Raw genomic sequence first — 27,994 nt, 5'->3', positions numbered from 1 at the left:
GGTTTCATAAACTATACAGCTGATCCATTAATTTCTTTTTAAATGCGTTAGGATATTACAATTTAATCTTTATATTATATCATCCCTTATGCAGGAAAACCTAAAACGGCCTGTCAGGTGAGATAACATTTAGCCATGAACTAATAATATAATAAGCCAGTCAAGATATTTCATTATCAATGAACTTATCATTTGAAATGCGTTTATCAGCTGGAAAATTTTGTAAGAGTGATATTTTATACTTGAAGAAGATATCGTGGGTTGAAAATGTATCAGTAGTACAAGTTCAAGAACACTGAGCTCGACATCCAAAAGGTATGACGTCAGGGTCGTCTGCTTAGAGGGTATAAATAGTCGCTAACGGCGAGAAACTGATTATTTTAGTGTTGTTGTTGCTATTAATAGCCTCTGCAAAAAAACTGCCATCCTTTACTACTTTCACTTTCTCTGAAGTGAACATCTCTCATTCTCAGACAATCTCGGTGTCATCGTTGTCCCAGGAATCTCACATCAGTGGAGCCTGCAAGTCCATCTTGAGCTTATCAGGATGTCACTGATCAGACTCCTCCTGTCAGCTTCTGTCATCAAACACTTGTGGTGCTTTTGTAGTGTCCCGCAGCTCTCTATTAGTCCATTTTATCAATCTCCATAACCGCCCACTGGAGAAAGTTCAAAGTGCTCAGAATAATGTCACTCGTGTCGTCTTCCGTTGGCGTAACGCTGACCACGTGACATCCCTTCTCCGGGAGCTTCACTCCGAGCTCGCGTTGATTACAAGATCGCCACATTGTGCTACTGTTGTCCTCGTCCCAGGTACTGACACAGTACTACCCGAGTCTCATGTGTTGCTCTCCTCTCTGCTCTAATCACGAGACGAATAATTCGGGAAGCGTTTCTTCTCCTTCTGCTTCTTTCTCTTGCAATTCAAAGCTGTCAAATCCGGCCTCATGGTCTTTTTCGTATATTGAGCTCGCCTCCACGAGTGGAAATGTGGTCTCAAATTCAATCATTATCTTTGTTGAAAATGGAACATTTCCTCCTTGAGATGTTGCCATTTCATTGCATTTCCATTTTTTTTTTTTGTGTCTACTGTTGCACAACGAATAACTGGCGGTATGCAAAACTTCACACTACTAAAATTCCAAGAGATAACCTACATAATAATGATACATTTTGTGACATACTCGTATGTCATGAAATGCTAAACCTTATCCCTCTTCATCCATTCAATCGAGCTGGGTGTCATGTCAAGAGATTAGGAGATTGTAACACCAGTGTTGTACACATGAAGTATTATATTTTATCATCATAATGCTTCCACGCAGTTACATAAAATGTGTACGCACTTGCTTTCTCTGTCTACCATGCACGTGCATGCAGCATATGCACAAATACAGGCATACACACAAACTTGAAAACAAAATTTTAAACAACCCTTTTACTTCAACAATTTCTACATAATAAAACTATTTGAGTGTGTGTGCATGCAGGCATGTGGGTGCACACACACAAACTCAGAGTACATATTCTGTTTCCACAAATGCAGAAAATGGGAAAGAGCCTGAAGAGCAGAGACACACAAAAATAAGGAACAGGGGTACGTAAAGAAGGTTCTAGTTCATGACTCCACTGTCAGTGCCCATTATTCACAGCACAGTATTTTTAAAAGTTAAAGCACAATGAGCACTTGCCAGTACTTCACAATTAAATGAATGAAGAGACTTCCAAGAATAGTAATCCGAGCCATCGAGCTGTGAACTCATAGTGTTTTGGACTTAAACTTGAAAAAAAGATTTCAGGAAACAAATTTCAGGAGCACAAGCCAACACACAGGACTCTTTGAGAAGCAGCAGTCCTCAAGTTGTTGCTGACCATCACATGGAAATAACATGAGGACAACATCTACACATATGTGTACAACTGGTTTGAAATTAAGCCAACAGTAAAATAGAAATCAATCCCTGATTGTAGTTGTTACAATGTTTAAAAATAATTCACTCCAAGTTGACTGGTCAGTCAAAGAAAAGAGGACAACTCTAAGACCCACTGATTCTTCTTCATTCACATTCAGTTTCACACCTCACTTATTCTCTCAGACAATGCGAAATTTCTATCTAAAGCTAAGCAATTTTGACAAGGATGATGACAGTGAATGCTAAAAAATCTGAATACGTAATGTTCCTAATTTAAGTACTGATGCATTATTTTTTCACCCACAGATTCAAAGTCTTTAGTGCAATCTGTGCCTCTTGTATACTTTCCAAAATCTTTTCCTTACAATGGCCAAACAAAGCAGGATATAACAATATTATGCAAAAACTGTCTTTTCTTTAGCACTTATTTTTTTGTAAAAATCTGTTAACTTTTAAACTGGAAGTTCCTGTCATGTAGATGGTCGGGGCTTCAATATCAATTTTCCAGTCTGAAACACAGATACGAATATGTCATGCACACTTAGGTAGGAATTACATATATGTATATCTATTGCACCTTTACACAAAATGATATCTTGTATGACTGTTATAATCATGTAGCCATCTCAACAATTTTAAAAAACTGCACTGTTGTGTGAAAATATAGCTGCAATTTTTTTACAAACATTTTTCACTTTGTTTACAAAAAAAAATCTCCTCAAAACAAGCATGAAACATGCCTCAACCTTCATAATCTGAGCCTGCTGAGAACTGAATCTTGAAGCTGATGTAAATTTCTGATATTATGGGTCTTCAAAGCAGCTACTGGCAGCACACTTACCAACCTATCATCCTATACAGTTGACAACACAGATTTAGGAAATAGGCTTTAGCTGGTTTATGACTGATTGTTTTTTTTAAATATCAGTTCCAGTTTACTGGTAATAAACAAGAAGCAGAAGAGTAAATTTAAACTTACATCATCACATGACATGTTGTATTCAGCAAGAACTAGGCGACATCTTGCTGCAATACTAGACTTTTGTCAAGAAAAGAGTACATTGTGGAAAAGCTAATAAAGTTTTACAAATTTCATTTTTCTGCAGAACATAACTAAAAATGTTCTACATTACATCTATTGTACACTGAAGTATATATATAGAAATTATAATTCATTACATCAGCATGCTGTCTTAATTGATCTTGCAGCAAAAGCATTTATTCAGCACAGAATAGTAGGGATACATTGATGGTGCAACAACTCTCTTGTGAATTCCACAGAGGAACAGAAGTAAAAGGACAAAACAGCTTAGGGCAAAGACAGGATGGTACAACAAGGACTGGGTAAAGGAGACCTGTAACAAAAATGTGTAAAAAATTCAAAGTTCATCATCATTCATAGGACAATCAATTTTTGTCATTAAAAGAGAAAAAAAAATCAGTTCATAATCATCCATACACTAGTTATTATCAAGTAAAAATGGAGAAATTATTTAAATTAACCCATCTAATTTTGATAACTTTTCAGCACAAAACTGTGTGCTTTTTCTCTTTAAAAATTCTGGAAAGTCAGTCAGCTAAGTAATGTTGCAAATGCCTTTTCAATTATTCATGTTAAAATAAATTTACACTAGAAACATTGGGAAACAAATGACATGCATATAAATACAAATTTCATACCTTTTTCTCATAAAGAACCAAAATATTTTCCACGTTTTACTTGTTGTTAGATATTTAAAAGAATTATTCTGGGGAAAATGTACCTTCTCTAACCCTTCTGAGAGTGAATTTTATCTCTGCTTACCCTCTTAGGCTTACTATAGAAAAACCCGAATATTTCATGCTTGATGTAATATTGTACAGGTTTAGAAATACTCTTTAAAAATTAGTGTAAAGAATAATTGTTTCTCCTGGAGATTTGAAGAAGCAGTTGTTTATAACAGTGTACTACTGGAGCAGCAGCATGCTATGCTTCCATATCAGACAAGGAGTATCTGTCCATATTAAAAATCTTTATGCTGAATAATTTATAGGGTGTTTATTGCTGAATAAGGTATAGATATATAGGATATAGATTAGGATTAATATGATCATTGCAACCTACCTCAGGACAAAAATACAGATTAGTTACAGACTACTTTTAAAACCACTTTGGATTCAGGAACTCTGGTACAAAGAAATGAATGAAAACATACTTCTGAAGTTCTTGGGTCCCACAGCCATGCCCAGGCCCCAACAGCAGTAAGAATTGAGACAACAACTAAAAGCACTGAAACACAACGTGATTTCAAACTGTGAAAAAGATTTTTTTTTAAATCAAAGACATAGCTAACTAACTTGTTTGATACTATAAGTTATAAAAAGTACTTCAAGGGTAAAACACAATCTAAAATGAACCAATACGCTGGACTGTTTGGATTTTCTGAGATTTATATATTTACAAGACCATGTGGGAAAAAAAAACACACACACATAGAGGGTGATTTTTGGGGAGTGAAAGAAGGCCTACTGACTTAAAAGTCGAATCTTTAAAGTCTTTATCCCCAAAATAAAATTTAGTTGTAAAATGTATTAATAATATTGAAGACAATAATATAAAAATAAAACGCTTTTCTTTGCGCAAGTGAAACCTGCTACAAATTACTGCTGCCCCACAAAGTACCTATGTTTTGAATCCATTTTTTGTTTAGATGATCAGATTAGATAAGACATGATATATAAGCAATTCTATAAGCAAAATTAAAACCCCAGAAAAAAGAAGAGATTTACGTCTCCATCCTCTAGCAGCTGGCTGTAGCTTATCAATTACTTCTGTCAGCCGTCGCTCAAATGCCTTAAGGTCTGCAGAGAAATAACTCAACCAGAATAGTATTCAACCAGAGTAACATACACACTTTACAGTCTCCAACTATAATTAGTGTTTGAATTCAGGGACTTTGTCTTTAATAATGTGTTTGCAAGGGTTCCCAGTCACTTAATCCCCAGACACTTCATCCCCGACACTTCATCCCCGACACTTCATCCCCGAGACATTTAATCCCTAAGCACTTCATCCCCAGACACTTCATCCCTAAACTAAATTCTTAACTATAAAAATTATGAAGTCAGCGAAAAATTTTATTGAAATTTATTAATTAATCATACTTAATTGAAATTCAAATAATTCAAATTCAAATCATGCTATTAACTTCAACGTCATTTGAACATCTACAACATTAGTTAAAATTCATATAAGCAAGTAAATGTAATGTTCTTCAACAATATGATATGAAAATTGTTCTTGAGTGTTCGCGAGGTAATTGCTGTTAATCAATATGAAAGGTAAGCTAATGATCGAGGTACAGAAGACGATCCATTGACTCATATCTCTCAACAATGTTGCTAATTCTCCTGGCTAACTCAGCGTATTTCTTCTTTGGACGTTTCTCTGTGCCGGCGCATGATTGTAGAACAGACGCCTTGTGTAGCTGACAATCCTTACGTAGACCATCAAGGAATTCGAAGGAATCGACGATGTCTTCCTCACGTACATAGGCCAGTGCTGGGAGACATCTGACCATTCCACGTAACTCGTCGTCTTCGTCATAGTCACTTCTCATCCCCAGTTCAGAGACTTTGCGTAATACCGCTTGACTTAAGTGAAAGTAACAGCCCGTTACTTTACATGACTGAAACTTCTCTCTAAAAGCGGTCATCGCAGCTTTCTCAAAGTCTGTTACTATTGTCTCTGGAGCTGCATTAGGCACTAGCTCTCTAACTGCACCCAACAATCTATTATAGGTTGCTCTTGATTTGTCCTGAAGAGGAAGTGTCGGGGATTAAATGTCTCGGGGATGAAGTGTCTCGGGGATGAAGTGTCGGGGATGAAGTGTCGGGGATGAAGTGTCTGGGATGAAGTGTCTGGGGATTAAATGTCTCGGGGATGAAGTGTCGGGGATGAAGTGTCGGGGATGAAGTGTCTGGGGATTAAGTGACCGGACACCGTTTGCAAGAGCGCTTGGGCATCAAACAACTAAATTAACTTTGTGAGAGTCAAATTGAATTGTACAGCTGCATCATATCAGTGATTATTTCATATATATATATGTGTGTGTGTGGTTTGAGAGGGCAGGTATGTGTAAGGGAGTAAATATAATTATACATGTGTAAGAATCTTGAAACATATACAAAATCATTAGTTTCATAAGCACATAACTAGATATTAATATTATAAACAAGTATTAAAAGAAGGGAAACAATTTTTGACTGCATTATTCAATAACTACAAATAATTGTACAAAAAGCTGATATGGTTTCCAACCCTTATACACAGAGTGTCATTGGTTTTTATTGTATTTTGTATCTGATTCTATAAGAATAACATATAAGAACTAAATGTCCTATATAAGATGTGTAATAGACAACATATTCTTTTCTTTAATAGTGCTACATTTGCTTGTTATGCAATGTATGGCTGTCATTGTTCATGCTATATGGCTGCATGTGTGAGAGATTTTATATATATACACCAATAATTGCTTGCATGTTTGTTGGGGTGTAAGCATCATGCTTGTTTTGTGCATTCAGACTAGGTGGAAATTCTATAAAACTGCTTGCTATTATTATTAATATGGACTCCCAGCACAATATCAAATATCAAAATTCTCATTTAAAAGGTGTGATTGAATGATAAAGTTAAAAATAAATCAAGCATAAAAAAGGATTGCATGGGGGTTTCTAAATTGGAGATGTATTGCTCAATATATATATATCTGGACAATTGTTTAAAAATGCTCGGCAAATGTGAGAGAGGGTTATGGCATCCTATGAAGCCCTCAAGATCACTACTTGAGAGTCTCTACATATTGTACATCAATCACATACGTAGAGAGAAAATGAGAGTGTGTACATGTGTTGAAGTAAACCAGTATCTACTTCCTAGAATTTTAGCAAACATATGCTATCTGTTTCTGCAATGAGGTTAAGTGTGGTGAGTGGAGGATATGCATGCATGCCCTCGTACAAGTGTGCTTATATATTTGCATTTTTTAATTCAATTTGAACTTTAAAAATTCACTTCATGCTAAATGTTCTTTCAAGGCGTTTCAAACTTTACGTGTATGTCACGTTTCAGCTCCCAATAGGTAAAAAAATTGTCTGCAGATGTAACAAATAAATTTAGCAGCTTTAAAACTGTTTATTGAAACTTTACAGAATTCAATACATTTTGGTAGTGCAAATCGATAGTTTAAGCCTTCCTTTTTTTCAAAATCAGTGACTTCATCCGTATCAAGACCTTGTGCTGGGTAATGAGTTTATTTTGTGGCTGTGTGCGTGTGTGTGCACGAGCAAGCGCGATAGTGGAGACTGAACATTTATACAGGATTATGTCAGTATTGTTGTTTTTCCTCTATGGGAAACGCTCTGAACATATCTTTTGGAAAAGTGTTACATAAATAGTCATTGTTATTATTGATCTTCATTGGAGCGGGCCGATCGTGCACAACACTGCTATCGCCAGGAAAGCAACGCAAATGTTCGTTCTCATTTTCGCTACTGTTCTTTGGCTTGTTTGAAATACATCTAGTTCTTCTAAAATACACTTATTCAATTTTGTTTTAAATCTTCCCACGTAAAATGAATATCAACTTGCGTTTTCACCTTCTGTTTGCTCCGCCATCGTTAAACAATTGTATCGAAAGATACAAAACTACCACAAGACAAGCATGAATGAAGGTTCGTAGTTTTGTATTAGTTGATGATTTTGCCGGAAGTCAAAGAAACTATCCTACGTAAGTAACAAAAGCGATTTTTTGTGAGCCTTTTAAAGTTTCATCCAGCTCAAAGTTCACGTGAACAAAATGCATACTATTGAATATTTTATAGACTCTTACACAGATATTATTTATATATGCAATTATTTGTTAAGGCATATTTTGTCGGTATATTTTGTCGCAAAGTATGAGATAGTCAAAATGGCGGAAGAACTTCGTTCTCATTGATAGGCTCACCGATACGTGTAGCGTGACCACGGATAAGCCAGAATTGCTTTCTTCGAGTAATATCAAGTTTGAAGACATAAACTTGTGCAAAAAGCTTCTGCTTAGACTTGTAGTATTGATCGAGCGAAGCTCACTCTGGTTTCAGATTCAGGTAGCTGAGTAGGTCCTCATTTTTTCATTACATATATAATTTTTGTTTACTTCGTTATTTGTTTGGAATTCGATATGAGGGCACTTAATAGTTGAAGTTTCTCGATTTTTTTCCCCACACCATCCCCTCCCCATCTTTCTATTTTTACTTCATGTATTCATTGTACGGAAAAATTTAGTTTCACATGTTGTTTTACTGAATAGGAGAATTTTAATCAAGGAAATGAAACTGAAACTCAACAGGATCGAACGCAAACTGTAAAACACAAAAATTTAAACGTTTCTTGTACACAATGAATGACTTGTTTATCGAGAAAGCAGTTTGAAAAAAAAAAATCCATTATTTGAATCCAAGATGAGTAAAATAATTTTCTTTATTGTAATACTCTGCATTTCTTGTAGAACCATTGCAGATTTGTCTCATCCACAGTCTTTGAGGCTAAAATAGGGACCAAAAAACAAATAAATATTCAGGAATAAGTGCTGCTACATGTAACACCAGTTGTGTGAATATCTTAATTCTTTCTCGCTTTTGTTTTCCTGAGAGCATGCATTTCAGTCTTCTAGGTTTTTTAATATGATTATGAAGTGAGGTGTTTCTGTTATGTATGCTTTGGTACGTCAGAGGCTCAGTGGCTTCCTGAGGTCACAGCTCTGTCCGTATCTGTGTAGTGGACAGGGCTGCAGGACATGTTCAGGGGTCTGTAGACCCATCTTACATGGGCAGCTGTCAGAGTGTGACAGCCCTAAGTGGCACATAGGTGTACAGTCTTAATGAAACATAAAACTACATATTATAACTGTTGTCGATATATTGTCCTGATCTTGTTGCCCAGATAATTTAACATAAGTCTTGTTATCAATATCAACATTAATCTGCATCAGCTGGGTTTTTTAAAAGGGTAGCAAACTTTAATAAAGTGTGATTCTGTTACATTTATGACAAAATATTATAACTAAAGTGTAAAGACAATCAAATTTGAAAGTTAGACGAATTAATAATAATGCAAAATTTGTAAGGTGCATATCCGCACTCCTAAGGAGTATGCTCTTAGAGCTTAAGAACAAGAATGAAACATTGACAGCATACGAGGGACAGGAAAGCAAATAACATATGATCTATAAAAGAATAAACAACCATACTAAACAAAGAATAAAATAAAATGCAGAAAACACAAAGAGAAACCAAATAACAAGAGGTGAGAGTAACATGATATTGCAAAAGGAAGGGTGTGAAAAAGGACTAGCATTATGGCAAAGGTTGTTAGGAGTAATGTTTATGCTGATTACTGCACGTGTATCTGTTAGTGATGAGAGTAAATGTGATTTTTGTTGCCTTTGTGGTTAGTATGCTTGACTTTGAAGCAGGAAGTGGCAGATATAGTCTGATGGGTTCTTGGGTCTGCGACTGATAAGTCTTCTCAGGGAAGCAGATAGCCTAGTAGTTAGAGCAATGGCATTTAAAGCCAAAGGTACTGGCTGGCTTGATACTCGTGTGAGGCAGTCACTTTCCACGAGTCATCCCATCTATTGACTGGGGTCCCTCCCTGGCTGAAAAGGGTTGGGGAAGATACAGCAGTGAAGGAGAGGAAATGGCACTGCCCTCTCAAAAGCTGGTCTTGATACATGAAGACTCCAGCACCTCACTCCCTTACAGTCATAAGACCATGGGACCTAAACTTTTTTTTTTCTATCCACTCAGCGATGAATGGATACCTGATCTATCAGGAAAAGTGGTGGGGGCAGAAGGAAAAAGCAGGACTTCCATCAACTGTTCTTTAAGCATCATAAACCACTCTTTGCTTAAATAGACTTAAGGTTAAGAAACGTTTACCTTCACTTAACTATATGATGATACTGGTTTAATTTGGCAAGATATACAGAATAATTGAACAGTACAAGTATCATTTAACTGTTGGTTTCCAATGCTCTTGACACTGTCCAGCCATGATGGTGTGGCTGCAAACTTATGTGTGTTAATATAGATATGTACACTTTTTCATTCCCTCCAAAGTACTCGTGCATTGTGGAGGAGAGCTTTGAAGGTTACAAATTTTTATTTCAGCTTTTTAAAGTTTACAATAAGCGAGGAAAAAGTCCCATTGACATGACCTCCAGAGGTCTTAGACGGTCAAGAAGCAGAAGTGCAGATTCAGGAAAAAGTGGGAGTCATAAAAGTCATGATAGACCATGGCTGAGGAACAACCGCTCTAATTCACGCTCGCGGTCACGGTCAACATCCAGATCAAGATCATCACGAGGTCGAAGAACTTCAAAAGATGGAAGCCGATCGAGCTCGCCCACAAGGCCAGTGATGAGCAAAGACCCAAAATACGTGAATGCACGGGTTTTTGTTGCAAATTTGGCTTCTGATATTACAACTACTGGTGAACTGACCAAGCTTTTTGAAAAACATGGCCGAATCTTAGGTTTGTATTGATTTGTACAAAAATTGACCCAAGGAATTGGTGAAAAGTAGGGACCAATCAACATTATTACTTATATGGTCAGAATTTTAATTTTTATAGATTTTTATAGGCTCAATATTAACAGTAACATTATTAGTGTATGGTTACCAACTGCTGAAGATAAGAGTGCTGTTCAACAATGAGATCTGAGCAAAATGATGGCACCTTGCATGCATTTTTTTATAAAATATCTTCAGGCAGTTAGCAATAAAATGGTAAACATTCAGCTTCTAAGCTTTCTGCTTTATTTATATGCAGTTTTACTAAATCAAAATACTTCTCTGACTGCCTCTAAGCACCAGGTTTATTGTCATTTATGTCCCCAGAATCATTTGACGTTTTGGTGTTCTCTTGTTATCGCTAAGAAGTTAACCTGTGTCACTGCAGCTTAGTTGCCGCTGTGATTCGATGAAATCATCTCCGTGTAGTGGAAAATATGCAGGTGCATTTTAATGCATCATATGTTTTGAGCATTTGTTAATAAATGTTTGTTATTTCAGACACACTTGTGCATCACAATGGCTATGGGTTTGTTCAGTTTGCACGGGAAGAGGAGGGCCGAGCTGCTGTGGCATCTGTAAATGGAACATTATTCCATGGTAAAAAGATAAGTAAGTAGACATTTATTATGATATTTTTGTTTTAAAAAAAAGCTGTGCTGTACCAGCAGACCTGCCTACTTAGTAACATTCCCACTTCAAAACCCTCTTTCCGGTAGCAACAGTATGTGCTGCAGTTTCACAACTTCTACTGTCACAATGTTGGTAGTTTTCAGTCTGTTGTCAGAAATGACATGAAACATATTTGTACAATACCTTATATTTAAATTATTCCAATTCTTCAAGCTGCATTATTCATGCTGGCAAACAAGTTCTGTACAGCTGTTATTAACTGAACATAACTGTTCATCGTGGGTGGAAAGCATTATTTTCCTGTAACTAGTTATGTGTATGTTCAAGCTAGAACAAGTTGAATTTAATAGAATTTTTCCCTACTTCGTGATATCTGAAGTTTGCAATTTCTGAGGAACTTTAGATGACCAAAATAGCATTTATAAACATCTGAACAATTATTAATTTAAATTAAGTCTTTTATTTCAGTAAAATGCCATTCTTCAATCAAGTTTCAGATTTGTTTAAAGCACTTTGCATGACTGAACATAGCTACCTATTACTAATAATATTAGGGAGCTTTGTTGCTGCTGCTGCTGCTGCTGTAGAAGTGTAGAGATTGTGCCTATAAAAGATGCACTTTTTTCCTGATATTGGAAAAATATTTATTCTGATAAATCTCTCTTTAAAAAAATCCCCTGCCTGTCAGCAGAATCCTATAATTAAATGAAAAAAAGAAAAGATTTTGAAGCTCAGTCAGAATATGCATTTGAGATGTGCTATAGAGTGAGTTTCTTTCTTGTAGATTTATAACTTAATGATACTGTGTAAAATATTGGAAAATAAGGTTACTTTTAGGAACTTCATAATCTGTTCCAGTAGTTCGATAAAATTCTATGCATTGCAAGAGATCTTTTTTTTCTTCTGATGGATACTGATAGTGAAGGAAAAGTAGTGGAGTAGATTGTATTTTCTTGTTATAATACTGTCATTGTCACTGCAAATTGCTTTATTTCATTTATTTTGAATAACTAGTCAGAATACTCAGTGTCATCTGGGTAGTGTTGTGTCACTAACTTCTCTAGCTGTGGCTTTATTGTCAACTTTCGATTTATCATGTCATTTGTGTAAAGCATACTCATGCATGGCATCTGCTGAGTGAAATAATGAAACTAGTGTACTCTTGATAAGAGCTTATGTTGAGCTACAAGACACATTTCAAGTGAAGAATGAGATAACAATTATGGCATTGCTAGTGATTTACTCCCTGGCACCCTCACTTTCCCACTATCGCTCACCCTCTCCCTTGCCCCATCTCTCAACTTGCCACCCCCCATCGGCATCCCCGCTGCTCTTGTGATTTTGTCATTTGCTCAATTTCGTTGTCCACAGCCACCACACACACACACACATTTGGTTGATTGGTTGCTTGCTTTGGAGCCATTTGTTCTTGCAAAGATGTGTAACACATACACTTAGATTAGACTCAGTGGTGAGAAGTGATATCCATTTTGATGCCTAATCATATCTTATGGCAATGATATTTCATGGACTACTGAGTTGTTTTTGTTTATTTATGCCTCTGGATTGTTCTTCAGTGCCTGTGCTACGTTTGTTTCTACAAACATCTTCATCCACTAATGGTCTCTTTATATTGTTCTTTGTTTTGCCATCTTGCTTGAAGTTTTTAACATTACAGGTTTGCTTGTGTCTACTTCACTGAAAATTTCAACTTTTTTGGGCACTGTGGACTACGCAGTTTTTCCATTTACGAACCATGTATTTTCTTGTTGCTTCTCCTGCAGATTAGATTTTAAATATATGCATCTGAGCAATGTCATCTGATGATAAGTGTGTTTTGTCATTCTAATTCTTGCTCCAGGTGTAATTCTAGACTGTTGCATTCATTTTCTCAATGCCAGGATTGTATTCTGTTCTCAGCTGTGTTGCCCTAAAGCCTCAAATTAAGTTTTAGACAAATCTTTCTTCGCCTTCTCTTATCATTGAAAGATCCTGCTCCTTTTAAGGCTGTGTGTTTTGCTTGTTTAATTTCTGTATTCTTTTGTTTAATTTCTGTTGTATATAACCTATAGCCTAACTATAGTGAAAACATGCTATAAAACCTGCATAGATATTGTTAGCTGATTGTTTATGTCAAAACACATTGAGTTTGCTGCCAAATGCTTGAAGTGCACTATATAAATGCTATTATTGTTCTTCTTCCTGTGTAGAGTGCAATATGGCAGCAGAAAAGCGGAATAAAAGTACTGCAGGAAATGATGGTCCATCTACAGTAGGGGATAATAGGTATGGTGTGTTTTCTAATCTATAAAACCTGTTGTTGTTTTGTTTGTTTGTTTTTTTTGGTGGGGTGGGGGACCGCATTTTTTATTTTTTTTATTAATCTTTTAAAATGTGTATTATATTAACTCACTCCTAATGTAATGGTGCAAGGTAGAATCCATGGGCCAAAATAAATTTAAATTTAAGAACTGTTTTATAAAGTGATATAACATCATTGCATAGACTTACCATAACATCATTGGTAAATAAGTATTGTTAACATGTATTTTTAGTACCGATACAGCGTTACCTGGAGTGCGGTAAAATCAAAATGGCAGACCTCTAGATTCCATTCCGTACCTCTAGCATAAAGTACTCCAAAAAACTTTGGTGCATCTAGAATCACTTACTTATATGGACATGCAGATTGGTGGCATTGATTAAGAGCAGTAAAAAGAATGTAGAAAAGATGTTGACATCAGATGACAGTATACTTGGATTTATGTAGTTGAAAAGTATATGGCTGCAACCTAAAATGCTTGTAATGCTTCATTTGTGGAGTTTTGTAAAGCATTGAACAATATTGATCAGATGTTTTAAAAACCCTATATTTTAGGGTTTTAATGTATTTGTGTATTTTGATTATAGGTCATTTTGATTATACGTACCATTAACAAAATTTGTTATGTGGTTTTACTTGGGTTTTTTTTTTTTTTTGTTTTTTTTTTTAAAAAAAGGAAGCTGTTGAGTTTTAAGTTAAGATTCTGCAAGTGAGAAGCAGTGTAGAGAGAAGAGTTTTATGGATATTATAATATGATGTCATCAGTTGATATGACACTGTTATCCTTTTTAGGTTTAACAGAGATCGTTCACCAAATCGAGAACCATTTGGGAGTGGATTTTCTGACCCATTTTTTGGGGGGCGAGATTTACCTCCACCTCCCAGGTGAGTCACCATTATCATTATCTTGTTTACCTGCTGTGATAAAATTAACTTTGTGTAAACTGTATGCTTGCATTGTTGTATATTTCCTTGCATTTTGCTTTGTTAGAAATTTGTTTTAGATTTTTTTTCATTGTATGTATTGTTTAGGGACCCATACTTTGATGATCCATACAGGCGACCAGTGCCACCTGACCCATTCTTTGATAGATTTCGGGATGATCCTTACAGGTATGTATACATAAAGGTTGTTAAAGACTTTTGAACAGTTGAAAGTTATTTGCAATAAATACAGTTAAAGAGGCGACACATTTATTGTATAAATAAAGCAGTGTGTGTCGGGTGGGGGAGTGGGGTTTAATGTTGATACGCAAATCCATACACTTTGTCTAATTTGGATCAAAGTTTCCTTGAATATCATAGAGCCACAGACAATGTTGTTTTGCTTTGGAGTATGGTCATTTTAATGTTTATTTTACCTGTCAGTGGCCCGAAAATATTAAAAAAAAAAATCTGCTGTGAAGAGCAAATATTGATACCATCACTTTAGAAGGTGTGAGATAGAGATCCACGTGGTGACCATCAATACCACATTGTCATTGGAAACAGTAACATCCTTTACCATTTCAGCTACACAGCTGCTGGATCTTAACCTTCATCTTAATACATAAATATGTACAGATTTCAAGTATTCAAAGAAATTTATAAAATAAACATGATAGTAAGACAAAAATTATGATAAACATGCATGCAGAAGTAAATTGTTTCTACCTCAGAGGTACATCATGAAATTCACATCTTCAAATAGGTATCTTCCTGTTTGTTAGTTAAAGACCAAAACCTACCATAGGGTGGAAAAAGAGTAGTTCAGCCTGGGTTAGGGAAGTGTGAAGCAGAGGCTGTGCCAGCTACCCTCGTGATCATGCTTCACTAATTGTTTCCAACTGGCTGACAAATACCCTGTTCTTACAGTTCAAGATTTCTTGCTCAGCCCCTGAGTTGATATGTTGTTTCAACAGTAAGTGCGCAAATAAACTGTAAAAGAGTTGAAAGGTTGTGTATCTTAAACATATCCATGCCTGGTGTGACTGTTCTTTCTTTTGTGTAGACGGGATCCCTATGCAATAGATCTGTACAGAGATCCATACAGAGACCCATATCCACCACCACCACCACCGGTCTATGACACCCTGGGAGTAAGGAAACCTGTCCATGTTGACTGTGAAATCATTGTACTGAATATGGTGTTGAGGTATGTCCACATATGATTTAAACTTATAACTCGCACTGGTCCACTTTTTTCAGTGAGCTGTCTGAAGTACAATATTACATCAAAATTACATTCATTATTGTGCAGAGACTATGCAGAGATGATTGAGCATCGACTAAAAAATTTGAACATTCTGACATCAGTTGTTGTGATTCGTGAAGATCGTACTATTCAGCAACAAGTTGAAGATGCTACACGACGAGGCTGTTTATTTGCTGTAGTTATCAACAGTCAAAATGAAGTCATCGATCTTTGACACTGAATATTCTGCATGGACTTCCTCAAGGTAAGAATAAAATTCAGCTTTTTTTTTTTCAGTACCGTTGGTTCATATCTCACAGCCCAATAATTTTGTCTGGTATGCATTCATCATCCTAGACAGAACCGTTTATTGTGACTACCTTATTTTAAAATACTATCAAAGCAAAACAGTAGTGATGAGTGTGTAAAAATTGCAAAAAATTTTTTTTATTCCCAAGATGATGTCATGGGAACATTTGTAGCATGTTTTTTTGCCCAACTGTGTAACCCTCATCCATAATCCCAAAGAAAAGGAAAACCAATTTGCCATGACCCAGTTCTCTTTTTTTTATTCTAAGCTTTTTTAGGCTCAGACTTTCCTGAAAAGAAATGTTTTAGTTATTGAAAACTGAACTATAATATTGTGTTGATTGTAAATTTGAATGCAGCCCCATTTACAGAAAGAAAATCTTGGTTTATATGGCTGAAAATACTCAGAAATTACTATGCTTTTTCTGCCACAATCCATGTGAGATCTACAGGATTTAATCATAAGCTGTAGAAACATTTCTCCATTGTTTGAATATGCATCCTTAATTTAGAGGACTGTTTTAAAAATTAGCGTGGGGACCGTCTTTTTTTCCACCAGAACATAGAAACATGCCTCTGGATGACGCGCTTGCTCTTGTTGCACGAAGTTTTGACAAATACCTTCAGGCTGAAAAGGAAAGGCAGCAGCTGCACTTAGCTCATCTGCAAAGTTACCATCTGTCCCATTCCTACCTCCAGCAAAAGAAATAGCATACTTGCTGAACTTACTAGCTGATAATCGGCAGCTGACAGTTGATGAATTGAATAAAGTCATAGTTTACTTAAAGGAGCGTCGTGATAAGCTGATGGAAGCAGAGGGCATACCACCACAAAATGGTGAGGTGTTTTGGGTTTTATTGTTTTTGTTTTCTAGCTTTTTTCCTGTTCTTTTTTTTTTTTTTCTTAGAGTTGGAGTCTATGTCTATAGCCAAGCACACAAAGATTTCTGAAGAGCTGTGGAAACACTTTTATGTCAGTTCTTATAGTCTGTTATCTTGCCTGTGACAGAAATATTTTGCAGTTCTTATTTTGCTAGAATTTATAAATGACAGAAAAATACACATTTGTTGACTTTGACATTATAGCTTTATGTCAGGAGAAGAAGCTCTTGAATGCCTTCTGTTATCAATGTATGTGTAAATGTATGTGCCCATATGTAACAAATTCAAAGCAAAGTAATTTAAAGCAAGAAACGTCAACAGATCAAAAAGTTCAAGAGAGTACATCTAGTCAACCACCAGAACAGTTACTGCAGCAACAGCAAATTTCACAGCAGCAGCTGCTACAGCACCAACAGCTACAGCAGCAACAACAAATGTCACAGCAGCAGCAGCAGATGTCACAGCAACAGTTGCAACAGCAACAGCAGATGTCACAGCAACAGTTGCAGCAGCAACAGCAACATCAGGAACTGCAAAGCAAGATCCTCAGTCTAATGAATGGAACATCTGCATCAGGTATAAATCTCCACTGCAACAGCAGACATAAGGCAAAGTTGTTTTTTGTAGTGAGGTTGCAAGTTGATATCTATGTATAAGATGGTTGAAAAAAGTGGCATCAAAAAGACGCTTAGGAATGGTATAGCTGCTGCATTTAAGCCACCACGTGCTTGTATGTGTGAATTATAGATAAATTCTGTAAATTTTTTAACTGGAGTTCTTTTGTTCTCCTGTTCCCTATTCAAGTGTTGAAGACTATCCTACATGTACCTTAATGCAGACTTCAGAATAACTTTCTACCAGTTAAAGTCAGTTTCCTTGCCTTTTATGTTGATTGCATATTAAAAAACCCAAAAATCTAGGCATGCGTCATACTTGAAGATGTGGAGTGCAATTGAAAGATGTCACAAAAATATCGGGTCCCAGCTCTCCCATTCCTTTGTACCTTTGACAATATAAACATTGTATACATTTGTGATATTTGTTTTTGATCTTCTGTGCATGCTGATTATTGTAGGTTGTATCTCGAGAAATGAAGAGGTGTTATTCTGTCAGATTTTGGGAAATAGTATTTTGTAGCCATCTCAAGTTGGTAAAAATTATGCCCTATTAAACCTTACCATTTTAAGTCAAATTAACGTGAAATGTTCAGTGATTTTAGTGTTGGAACATACTAGCTGGCAGCTATCGGTATATGAAACCAGCAGTCACAAAGAACAGTAAAAAAGGAAAAGTTGGACATTTTTTGTGTGTCCTGAAATCAAAATGAAGTGCCTACTGTATTGTTGTGCTTGTTTTCCCAATGTAACTGGTTGGTACTTAATAATAATAATCATATATGCAAAATTTGTACACTCCTAAGGACTATGTCCTTAGCACTTAAGAACAAAAACGAAACATGGACAACATACGAGGGACAGGAAAACAAATAGCATATGAACTATAAAAAAAAAACAACCGTACTAAATGAAGAATAAAATAAAATACAGAAAACACAAAGAGGACAAAATAACAAGAACAAGAGCTGAGAATTACATGATATTGCAAAAGGAAGGGTGTGAAAAAGGACTAGCATTATTGGAAAGGTTGTTAGGAGTAATGTTTACGGAAGGGGTGCATTTTCAGTGCACATTTAAAGGATGTAAATGTTGCAAGGGAAGAATGCTATAGGTCACCTATTTGCTATTGTGACTTTATATTCTGTATGCAGAACTGCTAAATTTTTTTTGTGCTGATTTTTTCAGTGCCCACCACTTTAACTGTCCCCAAAGCAGTGACAGGTAATCTTGGAGATACGTTACTGACCCTGACCAAAAGCACGTCACTGAAGCCACTAACTCAGACGATGTCTCCATTGCTTCCTCAAGCTGCTAGTCTATCGATGTATCCTCCACAGCTGGTGGAGGCAGCTGCTCCTGCCTCTGCCCCTGCCCCTGCCCCTGCCCCAAGTTCAGCACCAGCTTTGATAAACTTTGACAACCCTACAGTCCAGAAAGCACTGGAGAATCTCATCCAGAGTGGCCCCAACCTCCTGCGAAACATAACCATTCCCAAGACTCAGCCAGCAGCACCAGGGTCCACGGGACTTTTCCCTTCATCTTCAACACATCGTCCATACTAAACCAGGACTGTAAGTAGGAATTATTTATTTGTTTACCTTTTTTTGAGGGGAGGGTGGCATTATCATCTCATTTGCTTATTTGTTCTTTCAGTTTATATCATGATTTGCCACGTGTGTATTTGCATCTTTCATCAAGTTTCATTGTATTGCTTAGAATATTCCCAGCCTTCCCTTGATATTTCCAAAATATTCTGGATGGTTTTCAGTGGTTTCATGGGAAAAAGAGCCCTTTTTAGTGGGCCAAAATGTTTAGTTTGAAACTTTTCATTTTTTTTTTTTTGCATTCTTGACCCATCCACTGTCACCATTCTTTGCACAGGGCAGAGCAGACCGGCAAGAATATCTCCATTTTGCTTGTTTCATCTGTGCCACCGTGCTTTTTGAACGCGAGCGACACCGACAGCACATTTTCTTCAACGGTCGAGTGTTTTATCTTGGACTGCTGAACATTGTTTTGATGCATGGTGTTGCCATTTGACAAGCTGCTCTTCGCCTGCACAATCTCATGTGAAGAGAGGCATGAAGCAGCAGGTAGCACCATTTTAATGTTTCTTGTGTTTATGGCGATATTTACTGTCCTGATGATGACGTCATCTCTTGGACAAGCCAGTCTTCATCATGCGTACAATTTGAAGCTTAACATCTAACTCATTTTGAAGAATGCGGATCGATTTGAGTGGTTAAGAGAAGGACTTCTTGATTTACTGTTGTGTGCAACAGGTTGGTAAAGCAGCTCTGCATTTGTGACTGTTTACCATGCTGTTAGCATATGACTATACGAAATGCAAACAACTCTTGCATAATTGTTTTCAGTTATGGATGGATAAAGTGTAAACTTTTTTTTTTTTAAGTTGTAGCTTCCTGTTCAGTTTTTCAATCAACAAAACAGCTGCATTTACATTACATGAATGAATAAAAGTGTTCAATTTAAAATTTGTTCTTTCTTTTATTTCTGTATAACTATGGGAAAATGTGCGAGAATTCTCAACAGAAATGTGTACAAAGAACCTGAATAAAGATGGTTTTCCCCCAGATAAACTTGAACAGTTTTATTTTTTACAGTCAAAGGCTTGTGTATGGCTTCTTTCTCAGTTACTGACTTTTCTTTGCATGCCAATGTGCCCATCTGCTGGTGAAGTTGAGTGGCAGGTTTTGAGCTCGTGGCTGAAAAATTTTAGGCTGAACAGTTTATACACATACACCTATGTGTTCAATTTGGCCATCATGGTTCATTAACTCACTGGATGCTGGCAATTAAGTGCATAATTCTAACTGCTGTCACATTAACATGAAGTGACAAAGTCTGCATGGCAGGAACCATCGTGTTTAACTGCTTTAGTGACTTTTGCACTTTTTTTCCATTTTTTTCAAAGGAAAGCTGTCTTTCTTCAGGATGAAAATATAGATTCAACAATTAACAAGTGGTGTTAATGACCATTTGCTTCAGACAAATAGTTTCCTACCATGTTATTAGTAGCTGAGGTGAGTAACGATTACAATATAATAAAGACTAGAAGTTGCTTAAAGCTAGCACATTGTAGGGCTATATTCAAGGCACTTTATGGTGAAGCAATAAAGCACTTAATGCCAAAAAAGGTTATGTCTAGGTCTAGGGTTTGATTATCTTATGTATTTTTTTTTCTATGTGAGATCTGTTTACAACTCTGGAACAGGTTTGTCACCATAGTCTGCTTTTAAAGATGATGTAAAACTTAAACAATGAAGTAGGTTATGTGCATGGTAAACGTTGAGAAGGAAAAGACAAATGCACATGTTTTCTACTCTTTGGGGAGTGAAAAGAAACTCAATTTGGGTGGGTTTTTATTTTGGGTAGAAATTTAAAAAAAAACAAAACAGGCAAGCAAAGATAAACATAATGATAACCAAGCATCCAGAAGTAGTGAAGATGATGTCATCATCAGCTTGGAGACCTCAGGTGTGACAGTGAAATGTATGGAACGGAGACATTTTGCAGTAACATTGTATTTAGCAGTGGGCGATACCACAGTAAGTTATTAAGAAGCTTTAAACTCAAAACCAAACCCGTTGCCTATATTGGTAGGGAGTGTTAACAAAGTAAGACCAATTACTAGGCTTAAAGTTGCTGATAGAATCTACTATTTGCAGATAATCAGGTCATAAGTATTGAGGACATGCCTGGTATGGCTCTCTACTTTTAAACATGCTTCTTTTAATCAAAAAATCATTAAGCCCTTGATAGTCATTTGCAATAGCCATAAGTTCTTGTGTCTAATCTATAATATGATTACAGTCAAATCTCGCTACTATGCCACCTACCGGGACTGAGCAAAAGTGGCTTGTAGCGAGACTGGCATAATAACGAGGTTCGTAAAAACGGCTTTATTTGCTCAAGTTACCCATCAGTCCAAACCTCTCAAAACCTCTCAAGAATCGTCTGCTGGCACTAGCTGTCTCCTCTCATTCTCCCCCTCACCTCTTCATCCTCCACCCCTCCCTACCACATCCGCGCACCTGCATCCTGTCGCTAGTTGACACCCTCCCGCTCTCCCTCTGTCACAGGGCTGTCACCCGGCCAGCGACCACCCCTCATCGCCAGCCTCCACCCTCCCTGTGTGCGTGCTATGTTCCATCCACCTAATTGCGATGCCCCACACTACCATACAGTATAATAATAGAGCACTGCGCGGAATTTCACAACTTATGCCTTTTAACAATCACACAGTAGTGGCATAGTAGCGAGAGTAGGTGGTGGCATAGTAAATTTATTTTGCATTGAATTTATAGTTGGGACCGAGCAAAAGTGGTATAATACCGAGAGTGGCATAGTATAGAGATTTGACTGTATTACAAATATTTTCTTCTGTATCTTTTTGACATGAGTTCATTGTGACTTGTCTTTGAAGACTGATCATGCATTAGGCAATCGGAGTGAATCACCAACCTAGAGCCAGGGCTTCTGCTTACGCAAAAAATTGCGTACAGTACACATTAAAAGTTCGGAGGACCCCTTCAATTTTCGTCAATGGGGTCCCCTTCAAATTTGGGCGAAGAACAGGGACCCCTTAAAAATCTGAAGAAGGGTCCCTGGGACCCCAAAGAATTTAGCCTTAGCAGAAGCCCTGTAGAGCTTTAGAACCGCTCCAGGTTAGAGCCCACTGCCAAAGACATCCCAGTGGGAAAACTGGGCACACACTACACAGCTGGTAGATCAGCATTTTATATCATGCTTTTGATTGTAATCCTGGGGAAAAGCGAAAGAGGACATCCAACCCTGATGTTAGAACTCTAGAATTGAAGCTGAAGACAATCTGAATGACACGGTGTGAGGCAAAGAGACCAGCCTTGCAGTGAGATCCCAATGTTAAGACTGGAATGAAGAGGAATGATGATTTGATGGCTGCTCAGTGTCATCCAGTGTTAGTTTGTGTGTTTTTGGAATAAATCTGCTTTTGCTTCTTTGTCTGCTTAATTTTCCTTAAATAAATTGGGGAAAAACCCATGAAGTTGTAATGTGTTGAGTCAGGTGTCTTTGTGTGAACATATGCAGAGTATATATGATATACATGAGGATACTGTTCATGTGCTTTGCTTTCAAAATAAGGATCTTTTAGGGTCTTGATTTATGATGAGCTGTATTGGATCTACGGATTGTCCTACATTATCCACGCAATCAAATTACAAACATTTATCAGAAGTGTACCTAACTCTACAGCAGACAAATCAGTGTACAAAGTTATACTGATTCTTGTGCAATGCCTAGAAAAAAGAGAAATTGGAGATAGCTATGACAAATATTGGAGCATCATCTAAGAAAAAAGGTTTATTTGCTTATGTTTCACATTAGTAGCAGTTCACTAACAAGGGACATGGCCTAGGAATCTGGTAAAGAACCTAATTTTTCTCTGGCTCCTGAAAAAAATATGAAACGCTGGATTGTACAAAAATATTTCTATATGAAAGAACAAAGGAAAGAAATTGTGCAGATGCATAAACAGCAAAAGGAATGGGATATTTCAGTACTCTAATATTAGAAATTGTTAACCACAGTAAGAGAAAAACAAAAGCATGTACTTCCTTTTTTGTGTAGACAAATCTTTGTTACTTTATAACAGCTACTACATGTTGTTACTGCTGTCTTCATGACTGTCTCAGCTTTCTTGTCTAAATTGTTAAACTACCAGTTAAATCCCGTCATAGATATGTCTCCTATCCTAACAGACATGATAAAATTGGCCTTCATTCATTGCACATGTTTCTGTTCCTTTAGTTTATATGCTTCACATTAACCTAGTTATCACCTGTATCAAGTGCTTAGTGCATGCTTATGTATGAGTGTGATTCTGTACTATATAAATTGCACATTATTATTATTTTCTTGTTCAGGCCGCTATGTTTACAGCGACACTTGGTCCCTTTGTAAATACTTACAAATTTAGTGTAGTAACAAACTTAACAGAAATGTAGGGATAGAAATGATCAGAACTGACAATGCAGCAGTGATCATCGGAAGTTAAGTATGTTATTTCAGAGGGGGTTAAGATGGCTGAAAATGTAGGCTTTATCCAGCAGTGAGAGAGCAAAACCTCTGTCAGAAGTGATATAGGGAAGTCCTTGCTTAAATGCATAAGCTGTTAAAAGTCTAGTAAAACTTCCTTCTGCAGTTTAATGATGACAGCATTAAAACCATAATTCAGTAGTGTTGAAAAATGCATGTTGAAAGGGTTCTGAATTGATTCTGACTTCAGGAAATACCTTGATGATTTCCATTAGCATCTGCATTATCAAATCAGTCACTTCTTTTCTCAACCTTGACTCTAATAACCTCAGAAACTATCGCCCTTTTCGGTCTAAAGTTCTGAAAAGGTTATGATGGCCCAGTCTCTTAATTTCTCCAACCACAGTCTTCTTGAACCATTTCTCCAGCCACAGTTTACTGGAACCATTTCAGCCTGTTGTGAGAATCATCTGAGAAAGCATTGCTGCAAGTGGTGAATAACTTACTTTCTGCTTGTGACATGAATCATAGCTTACCGCCAATGCTGGATCTGTTGGCTGCAGATAAACTGCAGTGTGTGTCGTCCTGAGGCAACTACTCCAGATCTCATATAGGAAATGTAAAGCCTGTAACTTTGCATGGAGAACACTGCTGCGACACCATGAACCCATACCCATAACATTGAAGTGGTGTAAGCTGGTCAGGATCAACCATGTGACCTGGCATGACACTTGACCTAAGGGTGTCTTGTAAGGTATCTTTAAGGGAAGTCCAAGAAACGACCACATAGCTGTCCTCTTTGTAGAAGCTTTGCATCAGCCAGTAAAACCATGAGGACATCTTGAAAAATTGCCTGTCAAAAGGCAATATCAGCAACATCTATTGTATGTCCCTGTTAGATGAATTGTGGGAAGGATAAAAGGGCTAGTGGGAGCAAAGTTCTGTATGTTTGGGGTGAGCATTTGCTCCTGCAAGACTGTGTGCCTACACTACCCACCAATACATCTGGAAAATCAAAGATTTGGGATTTACATTGTTGGATCTATTGCCTACTACTCATGCCTGATTTGGGCAATAGCAGATCCTTCACAGGGTTGCCAGTCCGCTCATTGACGTGTGTAAGCCATTTCTTCTTCTGGCCACTGCAGTTTGACCACCCTCCAAGATATCTTGAAGGATAATCTTTGACAATGTGTCGTGCTGGCTCACCTGGCCAAACCAGACCAGCTTATGTCACTTGACTGTTGCAAGTAGAGGTTCTCAGGTACTTGTAAGAGTCCACATTTCACATCTGTTATGCAGGATCTGAACTACGAAGGATTTGTACTTTGTAGCATACCTGTAGTTCTTTTGCAGACATTTAAATATCTGGAGGCCTTGTTATCGAGAAGGTTAATTGTAACTAGTTCAGTGTTGAGGACCTGCATGTGGAAGTTGAAGTTCCTCCCCGTGTTACTTTATAAATTAGGCAGATTATTAATTCGAGTTCACACATATATGCATATACATACCTAGCAGGCATGATGTTTGTGAAGCATTTCTCACATTTTAGCATCTGTTTTCTGCACTGACATCAAAGAAAACTGAAAATAATTGTATTCTCTGTCTATAGTTCTTAACATAATATGGAGTGTTAAACCTCTGTGGTTACATTTTTAGTATTCAAAGACTCTTCATACTGCATTACACATTTTTTTTCTGGAATTTAAGTTGGTGCCATGCTTATGTCTTCGAGTGATTTGCTGAACCATGTACAGTTGTTAAAAATGTTCTTGAAAGAGGCTACAGTTATTATTTTAGGCCAGAAAATATTTTGAAAAGCAAGCATATTTGAAGGAACATCAGATGAATTTGTCTACAGCATTAGTTTGTTTTTTTTTTTTGGAGGGGGGTGTTGGTTTGCTAGAGGTCAGAACATGCAGTTTATGATGCATACTTGCAAGAGTCTTGCAAAAGACTGATCATGTTTATGCATTGCTTAAGGACAAATTTCACTAATTTCATTAAAAATATATGGTGCCAGTGATTAATGCAATAAAGTGTAAACGTTTGTGAAATAGTCAAAAAAATTATGTCCTGGTGTGCATGGCTGTCATTTGGAATATACTGTTCATATGTGAAAAGGAGCTACCCTTTTTTTTTAATTCATACAGGTGTATTCCATGGTGAACAGGGTGTCACAAGGATTGCAGAATGAGGGGAGCTGGATTACTTTTAGAATGGATGCACTGGGTAAAGAAGATTGACAACCAATCTGTAAATGTAAATGACTTTTTGAAAAGAACTGTTTTACTATACATATAAACATGCATGTGCACAGATATTTGTCTGCTCTGCAAACTGGGGATAAAAATCTGGATGTAAACATTTCTTTGGGGGGACACACACATATCGAGGGTTGTACAAAGTTTTTCAACATTTCTATAAAATACTTTTAGGTTAAATGAATCGTGTAGAATTGTGCTCATTCAATCAGAAAAACAATGGCAATGCTTGAATAGTTCTCACGTCCAAGACATTCTGTTAAGGATTAGTATTAAGCGGCAGTGTTAAATATTCCTTAACTGAAATATCATCTCTAAACATAAAGTAACTTGTATTGTTTGGAGAACATTGTATTAATAACTTGTGTTACATGTGATGTTTGATTGTAATTCATCTTCTCAACCATATATCACTTCTTGTTATATCTAGATTTTACTTTAATTATATTTTAGTGCTGTTGTCGTGTGACCATAAATTTCAATCAGCATTGTGAGATTTTTTTAAATTTACTTTTTCTGTAATAACTGTAATGAACAATTTTTTTTCAAATTAATTTTATACCAGAGTAAAGAATAGCTGCACTTCCCAGGGGAGTCAAACTAACTTGGATAGATGGATCCATTAGACAGTGGTAATGTCATCTTAAATACACTCTATAGATACTGAAAATGTATTACTCCTAAACATTATGTATTACTCTTAACAATAGTTAGCTTGTCCAAAGCGCCAAATTCACGCTTCTTGTGATTTTGAGTATGCATCATATAAAATCATATGTTTATTATTATTTATATTATGAAAAGCTGATAGTACTAGAAATACCAGAAATTGTATAAAATAAACATTACATGGCATTAATAGTTTTGGTATGAAAGCTGTTAAAAAACAATAAACATAGATGTTCTTTATAACATTGATAAAAGCAGAAATGTTTATAGTAATATAAATAAAACTGTTTGCTAGTTTTGAAAATGATGCACTGAAAACTCCTTAATCATAACTGTTGGAATGGTTTTTTTTGCAGGTACAAGGAATGTCTCCCACCAGTTCCCCACAAATATTTAGAAGATTTCAACCAAAGAAAAAGAGCCATCTGCAAGATATTTATTTTTGTTGATGGTCGCTGCATGTTTCCATTGGCAGGAACAGAGAACTTTGCAAAGTGGTCTGAAGCGGAGTTATTTGGAGTGGAAGGAAGTTTTGTGAAATAACTGATTTTATGTTTGTGCAGTTTCACAGGTTTCTTGTTTTATGTATGGTCCTTACCATCCAACTCTACATTCACATGGCACTGTACAAAGACCTTTTTTTTAAAAAATGCTAGTTTTATGTGCAATTTGAGACAGTTCATTTCTTTTGAACTGTTGATACCCAAGACTTTATATATTAGAGCTGTCTCGCCCTAAAAGAAGCAGAATGGGGAGAGCAGCTCCTATGTTAATATGCATGAGTAAATGTTTTGATCTTTGCAATAAATATGTCTGCCTATTATTGTTGACAGATTTTGGCAAAATAATTACTGAGATGATATGCTTAAATAAAAGTTTGTGTTTCATGAAAATAGTTTTAGTAGCTAGAGAGGGATGTGATAACTGCTGGCTTACATTACATTTGATTTTGACCTAAAAGATCCAAGATGAACAAGGTGTTAGGAATTAAATTTTGTTTGTGGTCCATGACATAAAGTCAATCTGACTTTTCAGAATGGGATGAAACAACGAAGGCCATCACTGCTCTGTGCCAAAGTCTGGGAATGCAAAGAATGGATTGAGTTTATGAGTCAAACTCCTTCCAAAACAAAGAAACAGTAAACAGTGCCACAGCTACAGAACAATAAGCCTAATCAGTCACCCAAGAAAAGTCATTACAAGATCACATCACCAGCACCCCTGCTAGCAGAAAAACAGGCTGACTGAACAGATCTGTAACAGTAGCATCCTAACAACAGAAAAGCATCTTCAGCATCAGTGGTTTGACTTTTAAAAAAAAGGCTTTTGACAGAGTCTGGCACGAAGGACTATAGTATGTGATGCAAAAATTTAACACCAAAGAGGGTCTTGTCCAAGTCATCAAAGCACTGTGCAAAAGTTCAAACTCAGAACTGCTGGATGGGAGCATTCTTTCACACAACAGTAGGCATGCATCAAGAACACCCCATATCACCTGTGCTATTTAACATCTTTTAGAACATCGTGTGTGAAACCTCCATGACATTCACACTACCATTTCTGTTGATGGAGGGC

General features: G+C 36.7%; 2 protein-coding genes across 2 annotated transcripts; one reads left to right on the top strand and one right to left on the bottom strand.

Annotated features, from left to right (window-relative positions):
• Positions 1-1,423: 1,423 nt before the first annotated feature.
• On the bottom strand, positions 1,424-7,654 carry LOC112576754 (nuclear envelope phosphatase-regulatory subunit 1-like). Its single transcript, XM_025259429.1, has 6 exons — positions 7,554-7,654; positions 4,683-4,754; positions 4,109-4,182; positions 3,159-3,268; positions 2,893-2,947; positions 1,424-2,422 (listed from the first exon to the last, which is right to left on the bottom strand). Exons 1-6 carry the CDS (start codon positions 7,570-7,572, stop codon positions 2,384-2,386), a joined length of 369 nt encoding a protein of 122 aa, XP_025115214.1. The 5' UTR covers positions 7,573-7,654; the 3' UTR covers positions 1,424-2,383.
• Positions 7,572-20,853, top strand: LOC112576752 (nuclear receptor coactivator 5-like). The gene is given in 14 exon segments (XM_025259428.1): positions 7,572-7,684; positions 10,110-10,473; positions 11,013-11,123; positions 13,355-13,430; positions 14,260-14,352; positions 14,500-14,580; positions 15,458-15,601; positions 15,707-15,858; positions 15,861-15,905; positions 16,509-16,589; positions 16,592-16,786; positions 17,152-17,406; positions 18,633-19,018; positions 19,329-20,853. Coding segments are annotated over 12 exon segments (1,932 nt in total). The 5' UTR covers positions 7,572-7,684; positions 10,110-10,151; the 3' UTR covers positions 19,010-19,018; positions 19,329-20,853.
• Positions 20,854-27,994: the final 7,141 nt, after the last annotated feature.

This window comes from Pomacea canaliculata, linkage group LG12 (assembly GCF_003073045.1).
Source record: "Pomacea canaliculata isolate SZHN2017 linkage group LG12, ASM307304v1, whole genome shotgun sequence".
NCBI lineage: Eukaryota > Metazoa > Mollusca > Gastropoda > Architaenioglossa > Ampullariidae > Pomacea > Pomacea canaliculata.
Note: the sequence above shows the minus strand (reverse complement) of the source record. Positions and strands in the feature narration are given on the sequence as shown.